This window comes from Xiphias gladius, chromosome 22 (genome assembly GCF_016859285.1).
Source record: "Xiphias gladius isolate SHS-SW01 ecotype Sanya breed wild chromosome 22, ASM1685928v1, whole genome shotgun sequence".
Taxonomy (NCBI): domain Eukaryota; kingdom Metazoa; phylum Chordata; class Actinopteri; order Istiophoriformes; family Xiphiidae; genus Xiphias; species Xiphias gladius.
The window spans coordinates 26,575,791-26,600,231 of record NC_053421.1 but is presented as its reverse complement, the minus strand read 5'-3'; the positions used below and the strand labels follow the sequence as shown (position 1 = coordinate 26,600,231).

The window sequence follows — 24,441 nt, the reverse complement described above, 5'->3', positions numbered from 1 at the left end:
TTGAACTTGAACTCGTCCACTTCTCCTGCCTGTAAACTGACGTTCGCATTAGTGCCTGGTGTGTGTGTGTGTGTGTGTGTGTGTGTGTGTGAGCATATGCGTCGGAGAGGGTGCAACGGTGCACTGGGAATTAGTGTTAGGATGCGAGGCTGCGAAGGATTTGGTCACTGGTTTTTGAACGGGTTTTATCCCTCACACCTCGTGGGACTACATTCAGTAGACGCAGATGCAGCAGATGGCGAAGGATTCGGGGCGAAGCCTTAAACCCGGAGGCTTACGACGGTCAAGGGGCGAAGCTCAGGCACTGACTAAAGTACGATCTACCAAAACGTTGGCTGGCTATCAAAGAATCTAGCAGAGTTTGGTACCTGGACTAGTTGTGGAGTCTCACTCTTGCGTACGGAATTACAGTGTAAATTTTCTAGGGTTTAGAGAAACACCTCACGACTGAACCATTACACCACGAGTGATGGTACTTTTATCTTACAGGCAGTCTATAAATTCGTCTTTAACTGGTCACCCATCTCTGTAAAGGTTATGGAGAGGGTGTGAAAACCTGATTACTTGTCAGTTGGGATTCTAGTACAAGTTTGATGATTGAAGTAGCCAGTGAGAGAGAGAAATTCACAGTCTCAAAGCTGAAAGATCTGCAGAATCTGAGCACCGTTTCTTTGCAGCCATAATCATTTTTTTTACTCAGTGTTTCGATCGGCCAAAGATCTTCATCTGGCACAAAACATCTCCGCAAGCGTCGCATGATATACACACACTGTATCGAAAACTACCGCAATAAGCAACGTACAACTGCTTCACCCAGTTTTTCCCGAGTAATTAACCATTAAAAAAAACTGGACACTTGCTGCTCATTGCCATCGTTTTGAGTCGTGTATATATGATGTAAGGCTTGTGGAAATGTTTTGTCCCTGAAATGTTGATCGTGGGAGGCAAGAACTAGTGTGCAAACCGTAGCTCGCTAGCTAACCACGCGGCTGAGTGGAAGCTAACGTCCGAGCATCGTAGCCCCTTCCGCCTCAGAATTCTTAGCTCCCTCAAATCCAGTATCGGTCGGGCCCCAATCGTTCGATCAAATAAAAAGCATCAGAAGACTGGGGGGGGGGATTTCCATCACAATTTACTAGAGTCCAAACTGACGTCACAGGACGCCTTGTCCAGCCAACAGTCCAAAGTCCAAATATATTCACAATACTATCATTTAAGACAAGGAGAAGCAACTGATAACCGGGAACTGTCAAATGTTCTTCACGAAAAATGACTTGAATGATAAATCGATTATAAAAAAAAATAGTTGGGATTAATTATCTGTACATTGACTAATCTGTCATTCCACTAACCATTGCAGCTCTAATCAAATCCATTACTCAATTTGGCAAACGATACCTCTCTCTCTCTGAACACGTGCAGCGCCACCGCACAAAGCTATACAATTTAACATTGTCTGACAGAATGAGTAAACAAACAAAACAAACAAAAAAAAAAGTTAACCGCAACACTGCAAACTGAACGAGAGCATCTGTGTATATATTATGCAATAATATTTTATACCGGCACAAGACAGAGCAAAGTTTTTAAAAAGAGACACCAAGTCTTCAGGTGGATGTATAAATGGTCTTTTTATGTCTATTTGTTGCCTTTTTTTCACATTTTCACTAACTGGCTGCAGAAAGAGGCAGACAGGTTGTAAGAAAACTCCACTCAAGTTTGCATCAAAAACATGGCAATGACTAGAAAATGTACTGTGAGGTCCGACGTTGGACGTGGTACAGCAAGTTTTGTCATTGTTTGCAGCCAAAATGGAACCTGTTAAAGTTGAAGCAGTTATAGTTAACCGTGATTATATTAAAAAAAAAAAAAAAAAATCTCTAAAGGGCACAATTTATAAAAAATACGTCAGCCAATGTAAACAAGACGTCGGCCAATGACAGCCTGTGCAGGACGACGTCACTATTGTCATCGGTATTTCAAGCAGTTTGGAAAATGGAGGTAGCCCGATGAAGGTGTAGCACACAGGGGCCACGGGGGCCCCTCGCACAGCATCAGTACCGCAGAGTCGGAGGCAGAGGCAAAAAGAGGAACCGCTTCCCGTACAACCCCCAACTCCATGACAACGAACGCTTCAGTGTCTCCAGTTCAATATCACGAATAACCATTTTATAACCAGTGCCCCGACCCTGCCAAACAAATAATCACCTTCTGACATTTATCTCCACATAATTATATTCTTGTTTAAGAGCCAGGATTAGCCATTCATAAACAAAATGTTATTCAAAAATGTATCGCTAATAAATAATAGATTTATACATATAAAAACAGCCCCCTCTGGAGGTTTACTTTATACAGTAATCATCACTTCTCCCTCACACACACACACACACACACTTCACTCATAACCACTCAATTTTCGTTCTCAGCAGTGTTTTGCCATAAAAAGGGCCTAAATTCATTCATTCCAACTCCGACAGACACACACAGACAGAAAGACACACACACACACACACACACACACACACACACACACACACACAAACAAACTGCTCAGCTCATCCCAACAGGCTGTAGACCCGTCAAGCTCGCTGGGGCTGCACTCAAGTGAATGAGGCAGCAGGAATATTAAAAAATAAGGAGACAGCTTTATCTTCCTCTCTGGGCGGGTGGAGTCACTCCGAGGCCCCACCCGTATCAGCAGCATAGAGGGCAGAGCCACAAAACAAACACGCACGCAAAAAAAAGCACAAACTGGTGACCGGCGGATCCTCTTTAAGTGAGAAACATCCCGCTTTTCTTGAACAACCCTAACGATTTTCGTAAATGTCATCACATCGGTGTCGAGGGCGTGTCACCCTCCTCCGATAAAATGCAGCAGGTTGCACAGTGTTCAGCTTTTTCTTCCTCTTTACGTCCAGGCTTGCACTTAAAACATCTCACTCCTATTAAAAAAAAAAAAAAAGAACCTTGTATCCACATAGGAACCAGTCTAATGATCGTGTCTCATCGCGTCAGAAACAAAAGAAAGCAAAAAAAAAAACTGTGGGAGAGTCAGAAAGATGAAGAAGAAAACTGACATTCCGACTGCATGTTTTTTTCCCAATGAGTTTTCCCACCATCGACCGTTGCCGTCCATCCCTCCTCAGTCTAGTTTCTCCAGCACCGAGGGCACGTAAACCAGGCTGAGCTCACTGCCGAAGTCGCAGACGATGGCGGCGTTGTCGAGCACCAGCAGCTGCCGGACGCCCTGGCCGTCGCTGGTCTGGCCCAGGTAGACCGTCTGCAGCAGGTCCCCAAAGTTCAGGTCCCAGAAGGAGACGCAGCCCTGGCCCCCCGTCACCAGGAGAGACTCGGAGATCACTCCCAGACTGGCCCCGCATCCCACCTCCTGTTGAGGGGAGACGAAGAGGTCAGGTTGACTCCCCAGCGAGAGAAACAAAAAAAGTGTGTGGTACATAGTCTTGAAGTATACGGCGGCAAATATATTTATACTTATCTATACTACAAGACTTGACCTATAAAGTGTCAAAAAATGAACAGCACAAGGTCCCAAAGCCCAAGATGACGAGTTCAAATTGCTTGTGTTTTCCATCCGGCGTACAAACCGAACGATACTCAACCAAACCTGGAACCAGCGTATGTTTGGCATTTTTGCTCACTGGATGACTAAAATGATTAATCAAATATTGACAAAATTCCCTTTGTGTTCATCAGTGTATAAATTATATCCATGGTACGTCCCTGTAAAGCTGTAAAATTTCTGAATTATCCGACTTGACTACGGAGGGGATGAAAAATTCCCCGACTTTTCACCAGGAATTCCCATCAGAAATCCTGGGAAACACATAGATGGGTTAATTCCTTAAAGGAGAAATCTGGCGACAAACAATGAATGTCTTCCTACTAACAAGTGTTTTCTGTGTAGCCAAACCCTGGTGTTTTTTAATTCCTCCGTGGCATTGAGCTCGACTGTCATCCAAGAACTATTAAAAACATATAAGAGTACCACAATATTACACTGGGTGACATGTTCCTTCATTACCAACCTACCAACCAACCAACCAAACACACAGTGGTTTATTTAGAGTCAACGCCACATGCAATGTCCTGCTGCTGACACTCACTAGAGCACCAAATGTGTATTAATCCGCAGCTGAAAATAGTCCCCAACAAGTCCACTATTCACTGTTAGAAAATTACTGGGGCTTTTTCCAAAACGACACTATACGTTTGTGAGCCACTTTTGAAGATTTCACGTCTTCAGTGAGAGCCAGTGGGTTTGGGGCTGAGAACCACAGAGGGACAAACGCATTGTTGGTTTCGGTCTTCTCATGGGATTTGTTGACGATAATAAAACTTTAGAATATTGCTGGCCTTTAAAATATTGGTCCATTGGATGAATATAAGAGGTTGCAAGATAATTGCCAGGGTAGGAAATAAGAAATAACTAAATTCTGCTAAAAAAAATTGCGTTAACTTTTTGTACTTCTCGCTAATTTGTGATTTGTTTCTTACTGTGCAGGTTAATTATGTGAAGTCTTCACTACAGCTACGTATTAGTTATACAACCAGTGACAGGGAGCATAAAGACAATAGTTTGTGTTAAAGGGCTACAAAAGAGGTTGGGATTTTAGAGGATCAAACCAGGGATGTAAAATGAGCCATTTTACTTGATCTTCTCTCACTCACAAATGCTCAGTACCTGCTGTATGGAGTAGAGCTTGATCCCAGTGCTGCGGTCCCAGATACAGATGAGGTCATCCAGTCCTGAGCTGATGACACAAGAGGTGGTGCAGACCAGCGAGGTGACGTCGCCGCGGTGACCGTAAACGTGGCTGACCCGGCTCCCCGTCAGGACGTCCCACAGGCAGATGGCGCCGTCCTGCCCACCGCTCGCCAGAACCATCGTCTGAGAGAGAGAGAGAGACACGGTCAGACAAAACCACAGGACACTAAACGTTTGACTGATATGGACACCAGACTTTTTTTTTGTGTGTGTGTTGTTATGTTTCATTGTATTTGACCATTTTCATGTCAACATGTGAGTCTGGAGGAGGGGTCTGTGCAAAATCCACTATAACGATATTAACAACAACGCAGGATTTCCACATATAAATGTCATTAATTAAAAAAAACATAATAAAACATACACTAAAATATTATAGTGTATAAAATATACACTATAACATAATTCTAGAGGTGGACACTGCTAACTGGACCATATGTAATTCTATTATCAGCCAAATACTGGTGGCGGGTATAATACTGACCTGGTCTATGTAGATGGCTGTGATCCCTCCTGAGTGACCCTGCAGGGTGAAGAGGCAGCACGAGTCCTCCAGACGATAAACCTGAAATTTGTTCACAGAGAGGGAGGATTTGTAACGTGAATGAGAATGTTTGTCCAGTAATGTTTACTCCACTCATATCTGTAAATCCTGTATGATGCTTTGTCCTGACTCAGTTTGTCATATCTACTGTGTTTGGCAAAACTAAAGTAACTAGATATACACTGTATTTTACATCAGATTTGGAGGTAAATCTGCACCACTGCAATTTTTCTTTGTTGTTCAGTGAGAAAAAAAAAACTGTCAGTGTTGAAGCTCTGGTGTCTCCTGACATCTTCAGTATTTGCTGTACTTCAAGTTTTTGTGATTGAGGAACAAGGCATCTGATGCTTATTTTTCTTAGGAACTCTTAGTAAGCAGTTAACAAGTCCGTTACCCGGACTGTGTGGTCCTGGCTGCCGGTGACAACCCGCCCGGCGGCCGCTCGCAGCACCGTGATCGGCTTCTGGTGAGCGCACTGTATCGAGCGCGTGAGCTGCAGGCTGATCACATCCTCGCTGCTGTAACAGGGAGACGGAGGCATGCTGCCTCGCCCAGGAGCACCTGCAGGAGGAGGACATGATCAGGAAAGTTGGTGCCCATTTCCCTTTCCTCTTTAATCTGGGTTGATGTATTGTAATTTGAGATAGATAGGTGGATAGATAGATAGATAGATGTCCTAGCAAGTGATACTTGTGCTGAATTTGTGGTAAGGAGGAAAAAGCATCGTTTCTGTCAACAAAAAGTGTTTACACTTGGAAGGGGTAAAAGTAGGATTTTCAGCAATACATAACCCATAAAATATAGGGCTAAAGTAGGGCTGTAGTTTGATCTATTTTTAGATGTGTGAGATCTTGTAATCGCTACATTACGATTACAAATAAACAACAAAATAAAACTATCGAGATTATAAGGCAACAAAGGGGATAGAACCAAACGAAAAAGGGTGGCATGCTTTTTGTCTGTGTTGAAAGAATTTACTGAAATGCATAAATACATGATATATTTTACTGGTCAAAATAAAAACACTACTTGGCAGTAAAACATCACTACACAGATGTAACGGACGACATCAGAATTACGTAGTTGAGTCTCACCTCTGTACTGCAGCAGACCCAGAGGTTTGTTCATCTCAACAGTGAAGAAATCTAGAGACCCGTTGAGTCGAGCCGCTACGATTCTGAGGAGGAAGAGGAGAAACACAGGATCAAGTACAGTCACGCTTAACTTACTTTAGCATTACACATGGGAAACACCACAACACTTTTCACTGTACAGTGACAATGAGCTGGAATCCTCAGACTGTTGATCAGTGTAGTGATTCCTATTAGGTTACACTTCAGGTGTAAATCTAAAGTTAGCTTTATATTCACTTAGAGGCAACTAGCTGGCTGATACACCATATTGTTTTTAAATGTAGTCTGCATGTGATGTGTGACAAAAAACTGTGGTGAAATATCAACAAATGGCTTTTAATATGCAGCAGTTAAGCCTGCAACCACAGCGAGTACGACCCTTTCTTCAGAGGATGGGAAATAACAGAAACGGAATCGTTTTTTTCTTGGATAACACAAACGGGTGTTGAACCTGGTGTTTACAATGTAAATCTAAATTACCTACATGAAAGGCAAAGTAAAGCTCGAAACTGCACTAAAGATAAACACCTGAAACAAATAGAGAATAGAGGTTGCACCAAAAATCAAAACCGGTCCCATCCCAGAGAAAGTGAGGTTCAGGCCAAGTGTTTTTCTGTGTGTATGTTTGTGTGTTTAACCTGTTGTTGAGGAAGGCCAGCGCTGTGATCCCCGAGACACCGTCTTCATTACCGCAGCGTAACGACCCCTCCACGGCATCCCACAGCTGTAACCAAATTTGAGTTTAAAGTGGTCGTGTGGTCTATGTAGCACTGTATTCATTTTAGTTCCATTTATTTTGAATGACTGAAGAGGAAAGGGTTTAGTCACAACCCTTATTTCAGACACATGACAGGTCCTGTAAACGCTAAGCTGCTGCCCCTCCCTCTGCTTTATTGGCCAATAATGACAGATTTCATTTCAATCTCCAAGATTTTCATTTTAAACAAATGTCTGTTAAGTCACCATCTATCGCTAAATGAGACACCACCACAGTGATTGAGGCCCGCTGATGAAGATATTGCATGTATTTATATATTTGCAGTTTTATGAACTGGGTGTCTGTGGCGACATTCTCGGAAAACATGCTGTATTAAGTTACTGCCGATGCAAACCAAACATTTCCTACAGCCACAGCTTCACATTAAAAGCATTTAGCTGGCGAAACGCGAGTCGACTTTTATTATGAAGTAGTGCCAGGAAGCGGAGCACAGCGATGACTGCTATCGTTCATCGAAAATGAACCTACAAAACTTGGCGTTATCTGGACAGCGGATCAGTTTGAAATATTTCAGGGAGTGATGCAACAGGAAGGTGCAGCAGCAGTGAGCTGTTAGACGAAGAGCTGCACCGACAGGTTGCACACCCCCAACTTCTCAGTGAGGTAACAAACTCCTGTCACAGCATAGAATCAGATCCCGGTTGCTCACAGAATGATGGGAGAAGGCCAATCATTGCCTGGCTTCTTTATTAAAACGACAGTAGTTTGTTTTGATGCCCCCAGAATTCTGTGACCTGTAGTATTGAACTGCATTTGCTGTTCCCACCAGTAACTACAGGAGTCGCCGAATCAACCAGGACTGAAATCTTCCAGATTGCCACTTTAATGACTGGTAAACAGCGTCTTGAAATATCTATGGAGACTGAAAATACAAGTAACTTTCAAAATATCACATCTGTACCCAAATATACAGTGAATCACAAAAAAAAGTCATCATCATGACCTGAAAAAAAAAAAAAAAAAAAAAAAAGCAAAAATTTTTCCATTTTTTGCTTTGTGTAAAAACCAACAGCTCAGCCATGTAAATCTAGACCGCATCTTCTCCAAGTTATAATTACAGGTATTATTTTACACACCTCCAGTTTACCACTGCTCCTCCCAGCAGCTATGAGATTTCCTCTCAGCTCCATGGCCCAGACAGAGCTTTCCCAGTCCGCCATCGCCTGCGTCCCTGCTGCGGAGGCCCTCTCCTGTGTTAAGGGGGCGGTTGCGTCCCCTAAGCTGGGTCTTCTCTGGAGGTGAGCCCCTGAGAGTGGTGAGGAGGAAGCTGAGGAAGGAGAGGGGTAGGCAGAGGGCGAGGGGGGCTCGTGCTCCATGTAGGCGCGCTCCACCAGACCTCCGAAGTCAAACCCGTCCCTGGGTGGGGTCGAGAGGTGAGAGGGCGGCTGGCAGGTGAAGTTGGTGTCGATGAGTGGGGTGAGATCGGGCTGGTCAGTGAATAGAGTCGGCCGGGCAGGGGCAGTGCGGCGTCTCAGCGGGTAGCCCTCGTCCTCTGAAAGGCCCTCACCGCCGATGCAGCGGTCGCAACCTTCAGAGCCTAAACCCTCCGGCTCCGCGGCGCCACTCATGCTGTCCCAGCCGTCCCGCTGCTCCCAGCAGCCACTGCTACTGCTCCGTCTCAGCCTGAAACCGACGCAGAGTACTCAGTTAGTGTTCGCCACAAGGCACCATTAAACATTACTGAGAGTTACTGAGAACGATATTAGTTTCTACTATTTATCTTTATTAATAATGGGTCTGCCTGATATTATTCATCAGCATATATGTTTGACAATAGGTAACAGTAAAATTTCAGTACAGAAATATCTACTGACGTCTGTTTGTGGTCATTTAAAAACAGTGTCACCATCATCATGGTTTGGCCACAAGAGAGCAGTGACAGGTTTTTTTGTAAAATATAAAATGTCCCACTCTGTACAAATCTCTTTCACAATTCTTCAGAAATAATTAATAGATAATTTAAAGGATCCTCATCAAAAATATTTGTTTAGTGTTATGGGTTTATGTAAAAGAGCAAATATTGGCCATTATATCATTATCTGAATTTTTAAACCAATAGAAAAAAAAGACATTGGCCTCAAAAGTCCAGTATTGGTTGGGCTCTCATTGAGAGAATTATTTTTACATATTCAATTCATGAAAAATCATATAAAAAAATAAATAAAATCAAAGGGTGTAGAGAAGATAGCAACTAAAATTACTTTTTGCTTGTGTCATCAGTAAGACAATAGAGATTTCAAGAGTTTTTCTAAATTAGGGACAAATTCAGAGGACAAAGTGACTGTTAAAGCAATTTTCTTTGAAAGTTTATTGTGACTGTCTCACCCATGGTTTGGGATGACGGTCAGACAGTCCCCAGTCTGGGCGTCCCAAACACGAATCTGTCCGGCCAGGCAGCAGCTAGCCAGCAGCATCCCGTCACTGGCCAAACACTCGATATCCTGCAGGAAAGAAAGACGGTGCATGAACCGGGTCAGGCAACTGAACTCTTTAACACTGGCTCGTGTGAGAACGGGTGTCCGTGTTTTTCAGGTTCACGTGCGTATCAGTACAGACACGTAAGTATTAAGGATTAACACATAAGGTGATACTTGTGCTGTTTTGTCCAAATTTCAAAGTTAGAAATTTTCAAATTCTATTCATCGTGGCTTTAAATTAGCCTATGGCTCCACTTGAGCCTGCTTGGTGATAAACGGCTGTCTACAAACCGTTTTGACCAGTCTAGTCTAGGTGTACGGTGTGTGCGTGTTGTCTCTGTTGGAGGCCATTCTCACCATACTGTGGCCCCTCAACAGCAGCGGTGAGATCTCGCTGACAGGTGGCGAGTAGCCGTAATCGTCGCAGGGCAGGTCCCCTCGGCGCCGGCGCCCGTGGGCTACACCGTTTTGTCCGTAGTTGCGTGGGCAGAGAACCCGGTAGAGACAGAAGAGCAGCAGAACCAGCAGGACGCCCGCCGCCAGACCCAGGGCTGCCACCCTGGATGGGAAGAGGGACAAAGGAGTCAAATAAGGACTTTTTCTGATATTAAACTAATCAACCTTGTTTCCTGCAGAATCACAAAAGTCACACATTTATACCATTATACACATTTACACTGTCACTGCCCAGTACAACCACAGCCTTCTACTGGTCACAGTTTTATTTTGGTTCATCAAACTTGTGCCACACATTTTTTCAGTTCCTCACCACGACTGTTCAATGAATTCACCCCATGACTGTAACACAATGACTTACATAATACTAATGTGCAAAATAGCAGGTGGCACTCAGTCCTCACTATCAGATCTCTACAACATTCATCACACCGGACCGTTCCACACCCTCTTCATGACTCATTCCAACTCCTCCCATCAGCCCGCCACTGTACAACTCAGAAACACACTAATTCAGATTGCCATTCAATTCAATTCAACTTTATTTAACGTGACAAACAAGCTAAGAATTAAGAATTAGTACCTGAACACTTGTGCATATCCGAACTTATGGCATTTCTTGTACTGCCAAACGTTCCCAACGCTATGAGTCTATTTACTGTAAAGCTAATTTATTTTTTTCTATATCTACTGTGTGAGCCTTGTTTGTGATAGACAAATGCCGTTTTTATGAGTCCTGACAAATGATCTGTTCCGTTTTAGAACCTCCAAAGTCTATAAATCGCAGAACCTACAGCCTTACAAACCCAATCCTACCATGCGCTGGCAACCACGTGACGTAGCAAGTCTGCCTGCTCTAAGATTTGCGGAGGAATGTGGCATAGCTGTGATGATGAAGCCTGCCAGGAGGAGTGTGACCTACTCTGCCTGAAATACCAGTCCATAAAAACCTATCTGCTGTTCTGAAACGAGCCTAGAAGTACTTGAATTTAGGAGCCTACAAACATACTGTATATCACAGTGTCACTCAGTAACACCTTAAGATAGAGTTGTTTATTTTTTAACTATATTTCAGGGCTTTTTGTCTTTATTAGATTGACAGTTAAAAATAGAACAAAGTAGGGGAGAGAGAGATGGGAGATGACAAGGTCCCTGTCCAGACTTGAACCATATCCTTACGTGCCATTTAGTAGGCAATCACTCTTACAGTTAGTATTACTTTACTTTAGTATTTTTTTGTATTTGGTTTATTTGGACTCACAATGCCAAATTATACATTAATTAGGATTTGTACTTGTAAGTTAATAGACTAATAAAAAGCTCATTCATTAGGCTTTTTGTAAACTGTCAACTTTAGATCCTTTGTCAAATTTTCCAGAGCAAAACAAATTTATCTGCACTACTAGACATAATTTAACTTCTGGTAAATAATGTGGAAACAAGTGATCATGAGTCAGTCTGTTTTTAGCTTTCAAAGCACTAAACCTGCAGTAACAACACTTTTTTTGGCCAAATGGGAGCAGCAGAAACAAGTTGTGAAGACAACATTGTTGCTTCATCACCTTTTAGGTTGATTTGGCGAACTTGTGATCAAACACTTATCTACAATTCCAGCAGTTACAGATCATTAATTTGGAGTCGTGTTTATGTCCACATGATGAATGTAAGTCGAGTATTCCTCTCTTTCAGCTCCATTTTGGTCTCCACCAACTCCTGATGGAAATATCTGGCTCTTTAGCTGCTAAATGCTGCACTATGTTCATCTGCTGCACTAATTGTGTCTGTCTGCCGTTAGGTCCTGAGAAAGTAGTGTACGGTGGATTTTTAGAGCTTTTTCACTCCATACAGCGGTCTGCTGCATTGCCGGAGCAGTGTGTGAGAAGTTTTGGGCAGAACAGCGAAATAAGTTGCTACAAAGCTCATTACAGCCAAGAGAAGTTGCAGGTTTCGGGTGATAATTCACTGTACTTTCATCACTACGAGTGCCCCCTTTCATGTTGTCGTTTTGTTTTCACATTGTTACTTGATTCATTATTATAAAAATATTGCTTATAGCTGCTTAAAGTAAAGTCAGCTAGGAGATGTCTACAGTCATTTTATTCTTTTCAATTTCAATGTTCTGGGTTCATTTTCTGGTGTGGGTTGGATTTGTGTTTTCAACTCTCACTCCTTGATCTCATACAAGAGGCCGGAGGTGCAGATGTTAGGAGGGATGAGTTTGATTTGTGCCAGTCTAAACAAAAACGGAACTTGACAAGTCAACATTCTGAAAACACGCGATGCAAAGTGCACGTTCAAGTGTGTTCAGACCAGTTTATAGTTGACTCCAGAGGGAATCAAATCTGATCTTGGCAGCGGCTGAGCTCTTCCATGTCTACATGCACATGGAGTTGCAGCACTTTCACAGAGTCCGAATCCGACTGAACGACAGTGCATGGAAATATTCTGTTCTCAGTGCTTGAACAACGGACTATAGTAGTACATTGTGATTCTAGCAGTTGAAAACTGATTGGGAACAATGTGAAAGGTTGATCTCTTTGCCGTTACAAAACGTTAATGAAAAACACAAAAGGAAGCACACCATGCTTGTGTACACATTTGTTGTAATATTTACAGTGGTAGGTTCTTGCTGTTCCCAGTTTAAACAGACATAAACTCAAACTGTCTGCTTGCTACAAACTTTGATGGGAAATCAAATTGTAATTACAGAAACTACACATTGTCACCAAACCTACATAGATGAGAAGAAAAGGCTACTGATCGATGCCTCCTATAGCTTCAAATATGTATGTTTCTAGCCTAAATGTGTGGCTTGATCGGTGTATTTTAAAAAAACAAACAAAAAAAAAACAAAACCTGGTTACAGTGTGATTCAAGCCGTAGAACAATACGAAAATGAGAGTTAAAGGAGCTGAATGCTTTTAAAAAGCAGACATAAAAACTATAATTATAACAAATAAAAGACATTCACATGCAGCTGGTCAATGATCAGATTATTTCCTTACTTTTTAATTTAAATTATGAAGTTCTACAAAACTAATTTTTAGGTTATACCTTATGACTGGTTTGTTTTGTATTTGAATAAAATTGAGATTACTAAGAAATAACACATATTTGGGAGTAATCTTCAGCCAGGAGCCCTAGGCGCAATCCTCCCAAAACTTTCTAACACTTCATGCATGAGGTGTCATCAGGGAGGATATAGTGGTTTTCGTTAGCTCAGTTTAGTGGGTTTAACAGTCGCCAAACCTGACTACTCATTCTGCAGGAAGCAGATAACTACACTGTTTCCACTCGTAGATTTTAAGCTCCTTGCTTGAGGTCTTTTAAGAGGAAATCCAAATTCATTCTCATGTGAGTGTAAAACAACTTATGAACAACCGCATGAACTGATGAATGCAAAAATCTTTTCTAGTGAAAGAAAAAACAAAAAAACTCTTTCATGCACATATAAACTTGCATTTCTCACAGTGTTGCAACCTGCTGTAAACCAGGTTGTAACAGCATGTTTGCCTTTATCACACTGGCCTTCTCTCTGTCTCAGGGTCATCTAAACAAGCCATAAACTCAGCTGCAACTTCCCCACTGTGAAGGTCCTGACCCTGACCCAACTTCAGCTGTTAACCTTTGTATCTACTGTCCAAAGATGAAACAAAAAACTCAACCTTCCACTTGGCAGAAAGGGTGACAACACACTGCCTTACACAACACAGCACTGAAATGCTCAGTGAAAGCTAGACTCTGGACCCTGACGTTGTTGGTGAGATGGGGAGGGAAGGATAGTGTATGGTGATAAATATGTCATTAAATAGTTTGCCGGTTGAAAAGGAGACTGAACCTTAAAGACGTGACAAAACACTATTATAAAGTCGACAAGAAAGTGTACGTAAGAAAGAAAACTTCACTATAACAGTGTATTTTATGCTAAAAAATTTACCCATACCATAACAAAAATGAACCCTGGATTTCCAGGACAAAGGTGACAGTACTTCTTATGCTTCTTTGGCCACCTTCCTCTATTCTGGTGGTTCCCGTGGAGGGTGTTGTGGCACCTTGCGATGCCTTTTGTATTTTTTACTGTGCTGATACATCTCAGCCCCTCAACACAGTCTGAGACAAGTACAGTAAAAGTGACGTAAAATTAGATTATATGGTGGAAACTTCATGGCTTACAGCTTCTCATGGAGAGGGGAAACTTGCTGCCCCACGACTGAATGCCTCACATGCAGGAAAAAACTTTCAAATGCTATAATGGGGCCAAATAAGTTCAAGAAACATCTTGAAACAAATCACCAAAAAAAAAAGTATTTAGCAACTAGCATACCTCATTGTTCGGGTTAAGTTCAGAGACTATACGGGTTAAACCATTTTCCTTTCCATTGCTACATCACAGATCCCTGGTGTCTTAAAACTAACCAGTTGGTCAGGCTGGTCCAGTCAGCAAGAGTCAACATTGCTAAAACGCAGAGATAACAAGTGCCCTCCCTTGTTTCTTTGTCGTTTCTTTTTTTTGCTTCAAATAAGACAACAATCAATCCAGTTACACTTGACAGTTCATTTCAATGGCCATGACTTGAGAGCCTAAAATAGTAATTTTATCAGAGTATGTGTCCTTATTCCCAGGCCAGAGATAATCTTCAATCTGTGCAAGCAATAAATGTGAGAGCTCTACATGACCTTGGCCCCAGAACACCTTGGACTTGACTCTACTTTACTGCTCCAATTCCAGCTGAAGAACTGCTGCAGAAGGGACTTCTGAGTGCTTTCTTTCTTTCTTTCTTTTTTAACAGCGTGCAGATTTCAAAATACATTTATCACATAAATTTATATATGTTGGTCAATTTATGGCCGTGTCAAAAAAAAAATGCCACTGCTGGACAAAAAAAGCCAAACAATATTCCCAAATAGATCAAAAAAAAAAAAGGCTGGTTACAGTGTAATTCAAATTGTAGAACAATATAAAATGAGAGCGTTAAAGGAGATTGCTCTAATAGGCACAGACCAAACTATATACAGTAAACTGAACCACATGAATTTAAATAACAGTCATGAAAACTGTAATGATAACAAATAAAAGACATTTACATGCACCTGTTCATTGATCAGATGATTTCTGTGCTTACTGCCACGTATTTTTTTATTTTTTTAAATGCTTTAGTACAATGATGCATCAGAAAGCGTGTTAAGTTTTTACATTCATGTGGAATTGGTGTGTATGTGTGTGCCGGAGCTGGAGTACTAACTTGTAAAGGGTGAGGTCAGTCTGTAGATCCGCAGAGACTTTGGGAATGCGTGGTGGAGGGTGTCTCGTGTCCTGAGGGTGACGTGTCTCGATGGCCTCCTGGGGGCTCAGGTGAACAGTGACGGGAATGACAGGCAGGATGCTGATGTACCTGACAAATGGACAGACAACAACAGAGAGAGCATCACGAAACCTGACAGCGGCTTTCCATGAAAAATCCCAAGCTGGCCAAAGCCCCATGAAGTACGGACATAAATAAAGTACTAGTAGCCAGTGGCAAAACACTGGCATGTTACAGTTATTGTTTCAGACGGGCTGAGAAAATGTCATTGTTGACACTGTTAATTGTTGCGGTATTAACAGAAAAAAAAATGAAACAGGTTACTAGCTTGTACCTGCATTAGGTGTGCGAAAGAGCTGTCAGAACTTAACGATTACGTTCTTTTTCTTTTAACAAGACAGAAAAAAAACAAAACAAAGTGAGCTATCTTAGGGTAGTTGGTCGGGTCATTTGATAGAAACGATCGCATTAGGGATTTTCTATTACTGCACGGCCTCATCTTTACAGCTGAGAACAAAATCTGCCATTATACTGTGCCAGTCCGAGTTTGTAACGAGCCCTCTATCGGAAAGTGAAGATGTGGGACATTGTCCCTCTTCAGTTACCCGTCTGACTTGTAAAACTTTGTTTCAGATTCTAGTAGAGAGCCCAAAATTTTCAAAGATACCAAACGTTGAAGGCGGTTGATGGAAAGTTGCAGTCATAAAAACGTGCAGTCTTGAGATTGAATATTTCGCTCAGCGTACACGTCACACGGCTCCAATGAATAGCTGAAATAACATGACGCATAATATACAAGATATAAACAATGTGGAATAAGCTGATTTTTCTGACCTTAAAGCGACTCAAGGAAAAATAAAAAGCAGTGTTATTTAAATGAAACCGTATGTTGATCTCCTTTTTCTGGTTTTTAAGATAAAACTGGATTTTAAAGGGACTTATAAAGGAGGAAGTGAGACCTCTTGACCAGAGTTTTCGATCCTGTTTTTTCTGGACCCAGTTAGGACTCATGACATCTGCTCAGTCATCTGTCACTTATTTCTCAAACTGAATGGACTCACTCAGGTAACTCATTTGTTTTTTGGCAAATAAAAACACAGCGCTTTTTAAATCTTAAACTAAAGAAAAACAAAACAAAAACAAAAACAACAAAAAAAAAAATCCAACACACTGTGACCTATGAACACAAAACACGCCTCCTGCACTACTCACCTCTTGGCTAAAGTGATGTTGTAGTAGCTGAAGAGTGACGGCCAGTGCCTGAAGGACAGTCTCCTCCAGCCTTCCTCGTCCTCCGACCCCCAGGTGATCTGAGGCACCGAGGGTGGGGCCTGGGGGAGGGGCTCTGCCCTGGCTGAGCCATGGTGGCCCTGTGATTGGTTCTCGGGTAAGGGAGTCGGATCTGGTGCGGGGTGAATACTGAGGGTGCTGGTGGGATCTCCACCACGGAAGACGGGGGCCACACCCAGATGAGGAGGCAGGCCACCTCCTCCGGGATCTCCCAGGGGGCTTTGCTCAGATACCTGCGCAGCCAGGTATGTGCGGATCCCGGCTGGGTCGGTATAGACGAGGATGCCGATCCAGATCACCGTGCCAGCCTGGAAATGAAGTAAATGAAGGTTGATGATCCGTCAGTTGAGGTGGATTATCTGAGATTTCTGCTTGAGTTGCTCTGACTATTGCTTTCATTCAACTGATGGTCAGTTTCCACCTACACTACTTTTCCTTTAGAGGAATTTCTCTCATTCTATACATTTATGTTCACATTCACAAAATATATCACAGTCACTACTGACTAATCTCTCCTTTACTGTCTGTAGCATGTATTCTCACATTGTGCTATAGCCAGCAGGGAAACGTCATCAAATGCTAAAGCTCAAATTACACCTTCCACATCAGCACAGCCACAAAAAGGTCCATGTAACATACATTTGGTCATCCGCCCATGTGTGCGACCATTTGCGCTGACTGCAACGCAGTACAATCCGTCCTCTCACCATGATGATGCGCTGAGCCAGGCGTGTGCGGGCCAGGAAGTACACCACGCGCAGCCTCTTGGGGAGCCTCAGGTTCCTGAAGGCCGGGGTCTGCAGGGTGATTGTGTGGGGGGAGGGTCTCGGTGGAGGGGGGACCTCGCGGGTACGCAGCGGGCCTGGTTTGGGCGGGGGCAGCCCTGCTTCGGCCGGCAGGCGGCGGTTCAAGTCAGCCAGCTGAAGGGGAATGAGGTGGTTTAGACATTTGTTTACACTGACTGGCCTTTCACACTTTTCACTTAAAGACATGAAGATCTGAGGCCAAACACTGGGTAGAGTTTGATTCCTGCCACAAACAACATCAGATGATTTTACTGATTAATCCTTTTCGTCGTCAACTGTTTAAAACTATTCGTTCTTTAGGCCATTTATCAAATATTCTCTGGTTCCAGCTTCTCAAATGTGAGCATGTGCTACTTTCCAGTGTTTTATGTCACTGTACATAGAATATACACAGATTTTCAGAGTGTTAGTTGGAAAAAACATAATCATGTGCTCTGGTAAACTGTGTTGGACATTGTTTATATTTTATGACATTATAAAGACTAAACAATTAGAGAAAATAAAAAAACTAAATCCTAATATCGATCAATAATGAAAACACTCATTAGGTACAGCCGTATTAATCACATATTTTAAATTCTTTTGCGTATGAATGTAAATGTACAGGTTTATGGTACTAATGCTGATTTAGCCAGGCACTGAGCTAAACACCAGTGAAAGTTTTCAGTATGTGAGTGTCAGGAAAAAGGACCAACAGAGGTTTTAAATGAGAAGTGCACATGTGGAAGAACAGTAATCTGAAAACTATTTGGTGAATGTATGTGAGCCTGTGACTGCCAGCTGAACTCCTGTACGCCCTGTATCTTCGCATGAGGAAGACGACGGTTGTGTGTGTCACCCCCACTTCCAAGTTATGTTTGTGTTTAGAGTTCAGATTTTTGCTTTGGTTGTCGCACCGTTTCCCTCAAGAAAAAATTACGAGACACACTTTGAAAAACCCAGCAGTTGATTTTACAACACTTAGTGCTGTATTGAAGACATTTACAAAATACAGACCATGCATTTTTGAACAACATTTCATACCAATCCCTACCATGCATCTAACTGGGATTCTGGTTGGTCCAACAGACCATATACACCACCAGTAAAGGTTTACTTAACAGTACAAAAGACAGATCATGTTTTTTTGTACCAACAAAATAGAAGAATATATAATGCTTGGTGTTTTGCCAAAAAAAGAACTTTGATTTTTCTTAATTTAGAGGAGAACAGTGACTTATATCTCAGACTTGAATGTAATCGTCAGTGAAATTAGACTTCCTAAGAGTTACAAACTCTTAGGGTGTGTGTGTGTGTGTGTGTGTGTGTGTGTGTGTGTGTGTGCGTGAGAGAGAGAGTGCATGTGAGTTCTCACCTCCATGCGGCGAATGTCTATAGATAGCACTGTGGTGAAGAAGAACATCTGCAGGAAGAAGTCAGACACCAGCCCCACAACAGCAAACAAACAGAACTCCTACAAAAGCAAAGAAACCAGTTGCGACATCAGACCGCTGCGCAGGCTAACCACCTGTTAGCATTTCTCACTGTGACGAACCTGAGGCATGATGACTAGCTAGCTTGACACAGCGGTACCCATTGTAAAATGCCTGGGTCTTGCATCTTAACAAATGAGCAATGCATTAGCCTGCTGCTAATAGTACATGATGAAATTTGATTGAGAAATAGGTCTTATGTTTTACAAGTAGGACACAAAATGCCTAGTGGGAAAAGAGATGCTTGTTTTCACATTCTCAGTTTCTCCATTGTTTTCTTACTACATGTATGTATCTGTATTCTTTATCAGATTTTGAGACGTGTCTCACTGTCATTTCCTATACTTTGTTTCTGCCGATGGAACAATTCAAACACATTTCTGTTACCTGGATAGCTGGCACCAGGGTGAAATAACCAATCAGGATGATGCACAGTTCAGTGGCCATGTTCTTCATGATAGACCAGCTCTCATTACTAAGGCCTGCAGAAAGAAAGAGCAACATTTTAAAAAAAAAAAAAAAAAAAGAAGAGATATTTAATGTGCCAATTTGTGCAGTAGGACACTCAAGCAAGCTAAGTTCACTAGGATTCGATTTCTCAGAAAAGAACAGGAGAACTCTTTGGTGACTAGTAGAATAGACAAATGTTCTGATGAGTTGGCATCCGGTAGCTGGCCTCGCTGTACCTGACGGAAACGCACTCAGCACACACTCTTTTCTCACCCTGAGCAATGCGGAGTTTGACCTCGAGGTCAACAGGTGTGGAGACCACGGACTTTGTGAGGACCAAGACGTTCTCCAGGCCGATCACCACCACCAGGTAAGGAAAAATCTCCCTGCGGAGAGAAGAAGCAGCAAAACAGCTACGACCTCAGAACTAAAATGGAAAAAAGCCGGACTCGCTTCTCAGTGTCAGTTTGAATAATCAGTATAGATCATCTCATTCCAGGTAAATTTCACCCTTCCACATTAGCATGTAAGGTAAAGTAGGCTTTAGTTCCTTGATTATCAACATTCCAAGGAACGTGAAGCAAGGAGTACAAGGGTTGGAGCTGAGCTCGGTAGAACAAATTTTCCTGTCTCCATGAACTGGCCGTGAAGAAACACTTTAACTTTCAATGGAGACGGAAACAATAACTTTTTTAAAGAACTCAAAGAGGGATTTACGTTTCATAATTCAGAATTGTACCAATATTAGTAAACTTTTAAAACACTCACATTCCTCTAAATTCCTTTAGTTAATCAAAGATCATTTTTAACCTTTCTAAGCCCTGCGTCGCAGTGTCTGCTTTTCTACTATGAAGGGTTTTGCATTCAAATACTAAATTGTGAAAATGGCAAAGACAGCTGTCCAATAAGGTCTTTTATGTTGGATTAAAATGAGGAAACAGTATTTTCAAACACCAGCAAAAGGGGATACAATTAAAAAAAAAAAAAAAAAAAAGAACAAGAAGCCACTGACATTCACATAAGTAATTTCTTGCTTCTCTAAAAGTTGTTTTTTTCTTTTGGGAATCAACAAAGAAATGTTCTCACTGATTAAAAAATCTAAAATTAAAAAATAAAATGATCAAAACTGCTGTTACAAGCAGTTTTCGGGTATGGCTGGATTTAAAAGAATGTGTTTACTTGTAAATTGATCAGTTAGGGCTGCACAATGTGTAAAAATATCTACTTTGTGTCCCAAACTACACCAATGATTAAAAAACTCTTTTCCTGTCAGAGCAGCTGCCAGAAAAAAAACAAAGAACCAACTATGTTGAGAATTATCTATCAATATTTGGCAATTGTCTGCTGGGAATGTCCCTCTCTGACGAAGTGTACAGAGAGATTAGTTTGAGAGTAGAGATAAGCTTGTGCTACAGAAGTTAAGTGTATAACTGGGTCACAGAGGAGTCAACAGCTCAGACGCACTCAGAAACACAGTAGATAAAAAAAATACACACACACACAAGCAGCCCTGTGCGTGGAGTCAACCATGAGTAGGCAGGATGTGAAGTCTGCATGTATAGCTTGGTTATGTGGACCTTGATGTGTGTGCATGCATACACACCAGGTAGAACCCATAACGGACTTGCGTGGATCTTGGTTAGTGGTTGGACAACGGTGTTCCGTTATCACGCCACGATGCCTGCTTACTAATAATCCTCAAATGATTGGACAACCATTAAATGTCAATATCACTATATCCCCGCCCCCCTCACGCAGTCCCACACACTTCCACTCCCCGTCCCTTCTTCCTCATCCACACTAGTTGCTGTAAACATTAACCCAAATCTATTTATGTCAATGCAGAGAAAGTGGGAAGTCAGTGAGCCGGTGTGTGTGTGTGTGTGTGTGTGTGTGTGTGTGTGTGTGTGTGTGTGTGTGTGTGTGTGTGTGTGTGTGTGTGTCCGTGCGGTGGACCTGTCCTTGTCTTTCTAAGATAAGAGATAATGATGAAACAGTAATGGCCTGTTGGGGCTGTAAATATTAACAGGAAAACATTTGAATGTCAGTGACAGAGGACATAATGAGAGCTGCATAACAGCTGCAAAAACTGCTCCAATTGTGACCCACGAGCTAAATTCAATTATTTTTCTGTGACTTCCCATAAATAAGTTGGAGATTAATTCTTCTGGTCAGCAGTCTGGTTTCCACTACAGTCGGTCTTAATAAAATTGCTTCTATTTAAAAACAATTCAGGTTAGCATTCTCATATTTGCTGAGTAGCACTAAACTCAAAGTACAGCTGAGCCTGATGGAAATGTCATTAGTCGTGTATTTGGTCATATACAAAAGTATTGGGAAAACTAAAATTCCAACCCGATGACGACGCTAAATGAAAAGTCGGTCAATCGCCAAAGTCATTAGGATTCATCCTCTGGGCATCGTGAATATCTGGACAAAATTTCATGGCAATCCATAAAATAGTTGTTTAATAATTACAGTAAAACCAAAAAATGTCAGCCTCATGGTGGCGAAAGAGGAAAAGTCAGGGGATCCCCAAAGTCAGTAGGATCCATCCTCTCGGAAACGTGAGCGTCTTAACAAAACTTCATGTCAGTCCCTCCAGTGATCGCTGAGAGATTTCAGTGGTGGACGGGCAGACTGACGCTGCCCTCCACAGAGCCATGCTGCTAGCGTGGCACGTGGATGGGAAACCGAGTATAAGAGATTTACGTAAAAGTACTAGTATGCTCTCAGGGAGTGAAAACTTTCACCGACAATTTTCTAAAATTTTGCATCCAAATACATCATTACTTACAGTGGTTTCTAGATGTCCTGTTTTTGAAATGGTCTCCAAGTTCACTGCTTTCAAGGTTAAGGCTAAAAAACAATTATTTTTGGCTGGAAAAAAAATAAGTCTCACAATCAAATTCTCAGCCTTTATCTCTGTTCCTCCCCTTCAGAAGGTTTTTGAAGTCTAGTGCTGTCAGACAGACAGACAAACGGATGAGGCTGTTAAAATCTTTTTGGTAATATCCCAAAACTTTAATACGTAGGAAAAAAGTAGGCTTCCTACCCTCCATTGAGTGTGGGCGTCAGTCCAAACAGCGTACACAGACCCACAGACATGAGCAGAGAGCTGAGGACTGTGACCACGGCGGCCAGAGCCAGGCCCCACTTGGACTTCACCATGTCAATCTTACCTGCAGGGAGCAAAGGAGCCATGTTAAGGGTAGGACGCCATAACTACACATACAACTGTTACATTAACTACTGTAGCTACTGAACACCTCAGTCACGAGGACAGATGTAGTCCAGACAAAAGAAATAGTGACTTCTTTAGATTAATCAAAAATATTTTGAGGCTTTTTTAACCTTCAGAAACCCTGCATTGGCGAAAATGTCTAAGAAGGTTTTGCATTCAAGTATTAATTCTGAAAATCCCTGCACTGCAAGGATATAGCTACATAATGTTCTTTAAACTGATTAACATGAAAGGAGTGTAATCTATAGCTATGCAAGCAAACAGGAGAAAAACAATTTAGATAATTGAAAAAAAAAAAAAATTCAGTTGACAAAATTATGGCTTCTCTAAAAACTGTTTAGGTTTTTTTTTTGGGGGGGTTCACAAAAAAAATTAATTTGTTGGCTTTGTGTTACAAATAAATTAAAAAAAATAATTTACAAAAAACAAAACTATTTTTGTTTACTTTTTCGTATTACAGTTGAAAAAATGTCATTGACATTTAACAAATGTAAATTAACTAATCAGCTTCAGTGTGAATACTCCTTGTACTATGCGTGTGTGTTTGTTCCCTGAACTAACGTTTGCACTGGCAAATTGCTGAGGTGTTAGCTGGGTGCGTTCTTGCAGCGGTGTACAATGTTCCCGTGTGAGGATTATCCCTTCACCAGACAGGAACAACGTTGGCACACAAACACACTTGCACATACAAAATCTGCAGTCTGAATGAGTCCGCCTGGATCTTTGGGACCTTTCAAAAGATTAAGTGATGCGAGTTGTGCGAACAAGGAAAAAAGAAAGAAAGCAAGAAGGAGAGGGAGTCATGGTGGAACAAGATACACAGGCCAGAGACAGACAGACAGACAAGGAGTCGGACTGACGTGTGGAGAAGTAGATGTAGGCAAAAAGGATGATGTATGTGGTGACGAGGGGGATGAGCTCAGCGATGCCGATCTCCTCCTTGAAGTGGACGTGAACCATGTGGTCGTCTCTCAGGCTGCAGTTGGCTGACGGGTGGAGCTGCTTCAGACGCGCCCGCAGGCTGCCCAGGAACCTGGACACACACACAGACATCAAGATCACCATCCTCAGCACTGCAGATGCAGCCCACTAACTGATTACTTTAAGGAAACTGTAGCATGATGCAGAAGACTACTGGTTTCTATCTCAGGGAGGTGGATTGCTTATGCTAGAGTTTGTCAGAACAAGTCGCCATTAAATTTCTTCCTGTCTAAAGAAGACAACAGTTATTGCTCAATTGGCAAAAGAAGAGAAGCTCAGTCTAGCAACCCAGCATTTTTGTTAAATTTAACCTGGTGGCTCATAATCTAATATGCAGCGTGAAGAGGCTAAATATATATCTATAAATAAATAAATAAATAAATAAATAAATAAAAGGTGCCAGTTGTCTCAGTAATGCTCGATACACCATTGGTCTAAATAAATAAATAAATAAATCTGTGGGGTAATATGCTACACAAGTCATAGTAAGTACATGTAATGGAAACAGCCTGCAACTTCAGGGGCAAAACAAACCAGTTGGGGACATGTAAAGAAAACTGCATGATTCACTTATTCTGCATGTGACAAAGATCTACTCTAGGATTAGCCCTAAAAGAAATGTCATTACAAACAAAGGCTTTTTTTGACAGACGATTTTGCATTAAGACAGTTAGCTTAACACAGTGATCTAAATTGAATAAAAGTGCTTTTTCTGTGCCAAACACAAAAAAAATGACTTTACATTCCCATTCTCTTAAAATTCAATGGAAACTACACT

General features: G+C 41.9%; 1 protein-coding gene across 4 annotated transcripts in view; it reads right to left on the bottom strand.

Annotated features, from left to right (window-relative positions):
• Positions 1-1,892: 1,892 nt before the first annotated feature.
• Positions 1,893-24,441, bottom strand: part of LOC120784637 (SREBF chaperone) — a 38,341-nt gene continuing 15,792 nt past the window's right edge. For 2 of the 4 annotated variants that reach the window (XM_040118598.1, XM_040118595.1), the window contains exons 7-23: positions 23,543-23,715; positions 22,494-22,620; positions 19,712-19,824; positions 19,376-19,470; positions 18,871-18,969; positions 17,418-17,630; positions 16,633-17,018; positions 15,361-15,510; positions 10,019-10,220; positions 9,570-9,685; positions 8,321-8,867; positions 7,105-7,190; positions 6,428-6,510; positions 5,728-5,894; positions 5,274-5,354; positions 4,706-4,912; positions 1,893-3,391 (exon numbers count right to left, since the gene is read on the bottom strand). In XM_040118598.1, the coding sequence (XP_039974532.1) occupies positions 3,146-3,391; positions 4,706-4,912; positions 5,274-5,354; positions 5,728-5,894; positions 6,428-6,510; positions 7,105-7,190; positions 8,321-8,867; positions 9,570-9,685; positions 10,019-10,220; positions 15,361-15,510; positions 16,633-17,018; positions 17,418-17,630; positions 18,871-18,969; positions 19,376-19,470; positions 19,712-19,824; positions 22,494-22,620; positions 23,543-23,715 (3,091 nt within the window). In that variant the 3' untranslated portion in view covers positions 1,893-3,145. The remainder of the gene's footprint in view (positions 3,392-4,705; positions 4,913-5,273; positions 5,355-5,727; positions 5,895-6,427; positions 6,511-7,104; positions 7,191-8,320; positions 8,868-9,569; positions 9,686-10,018; positions 10,221-15,360; positions 15,511-16,632; positions 17,019-17,417; positions 17,631-18,870; positions 18,970-19,375; positions 19,471-19,711; positions 19,825-22,493; positions 22,621-23,542; positions 23,716-24,441) is intronic. The other 2 variants (XM_040118597.1, XR_005706470.1) reach the window with 2 other exon arrangements.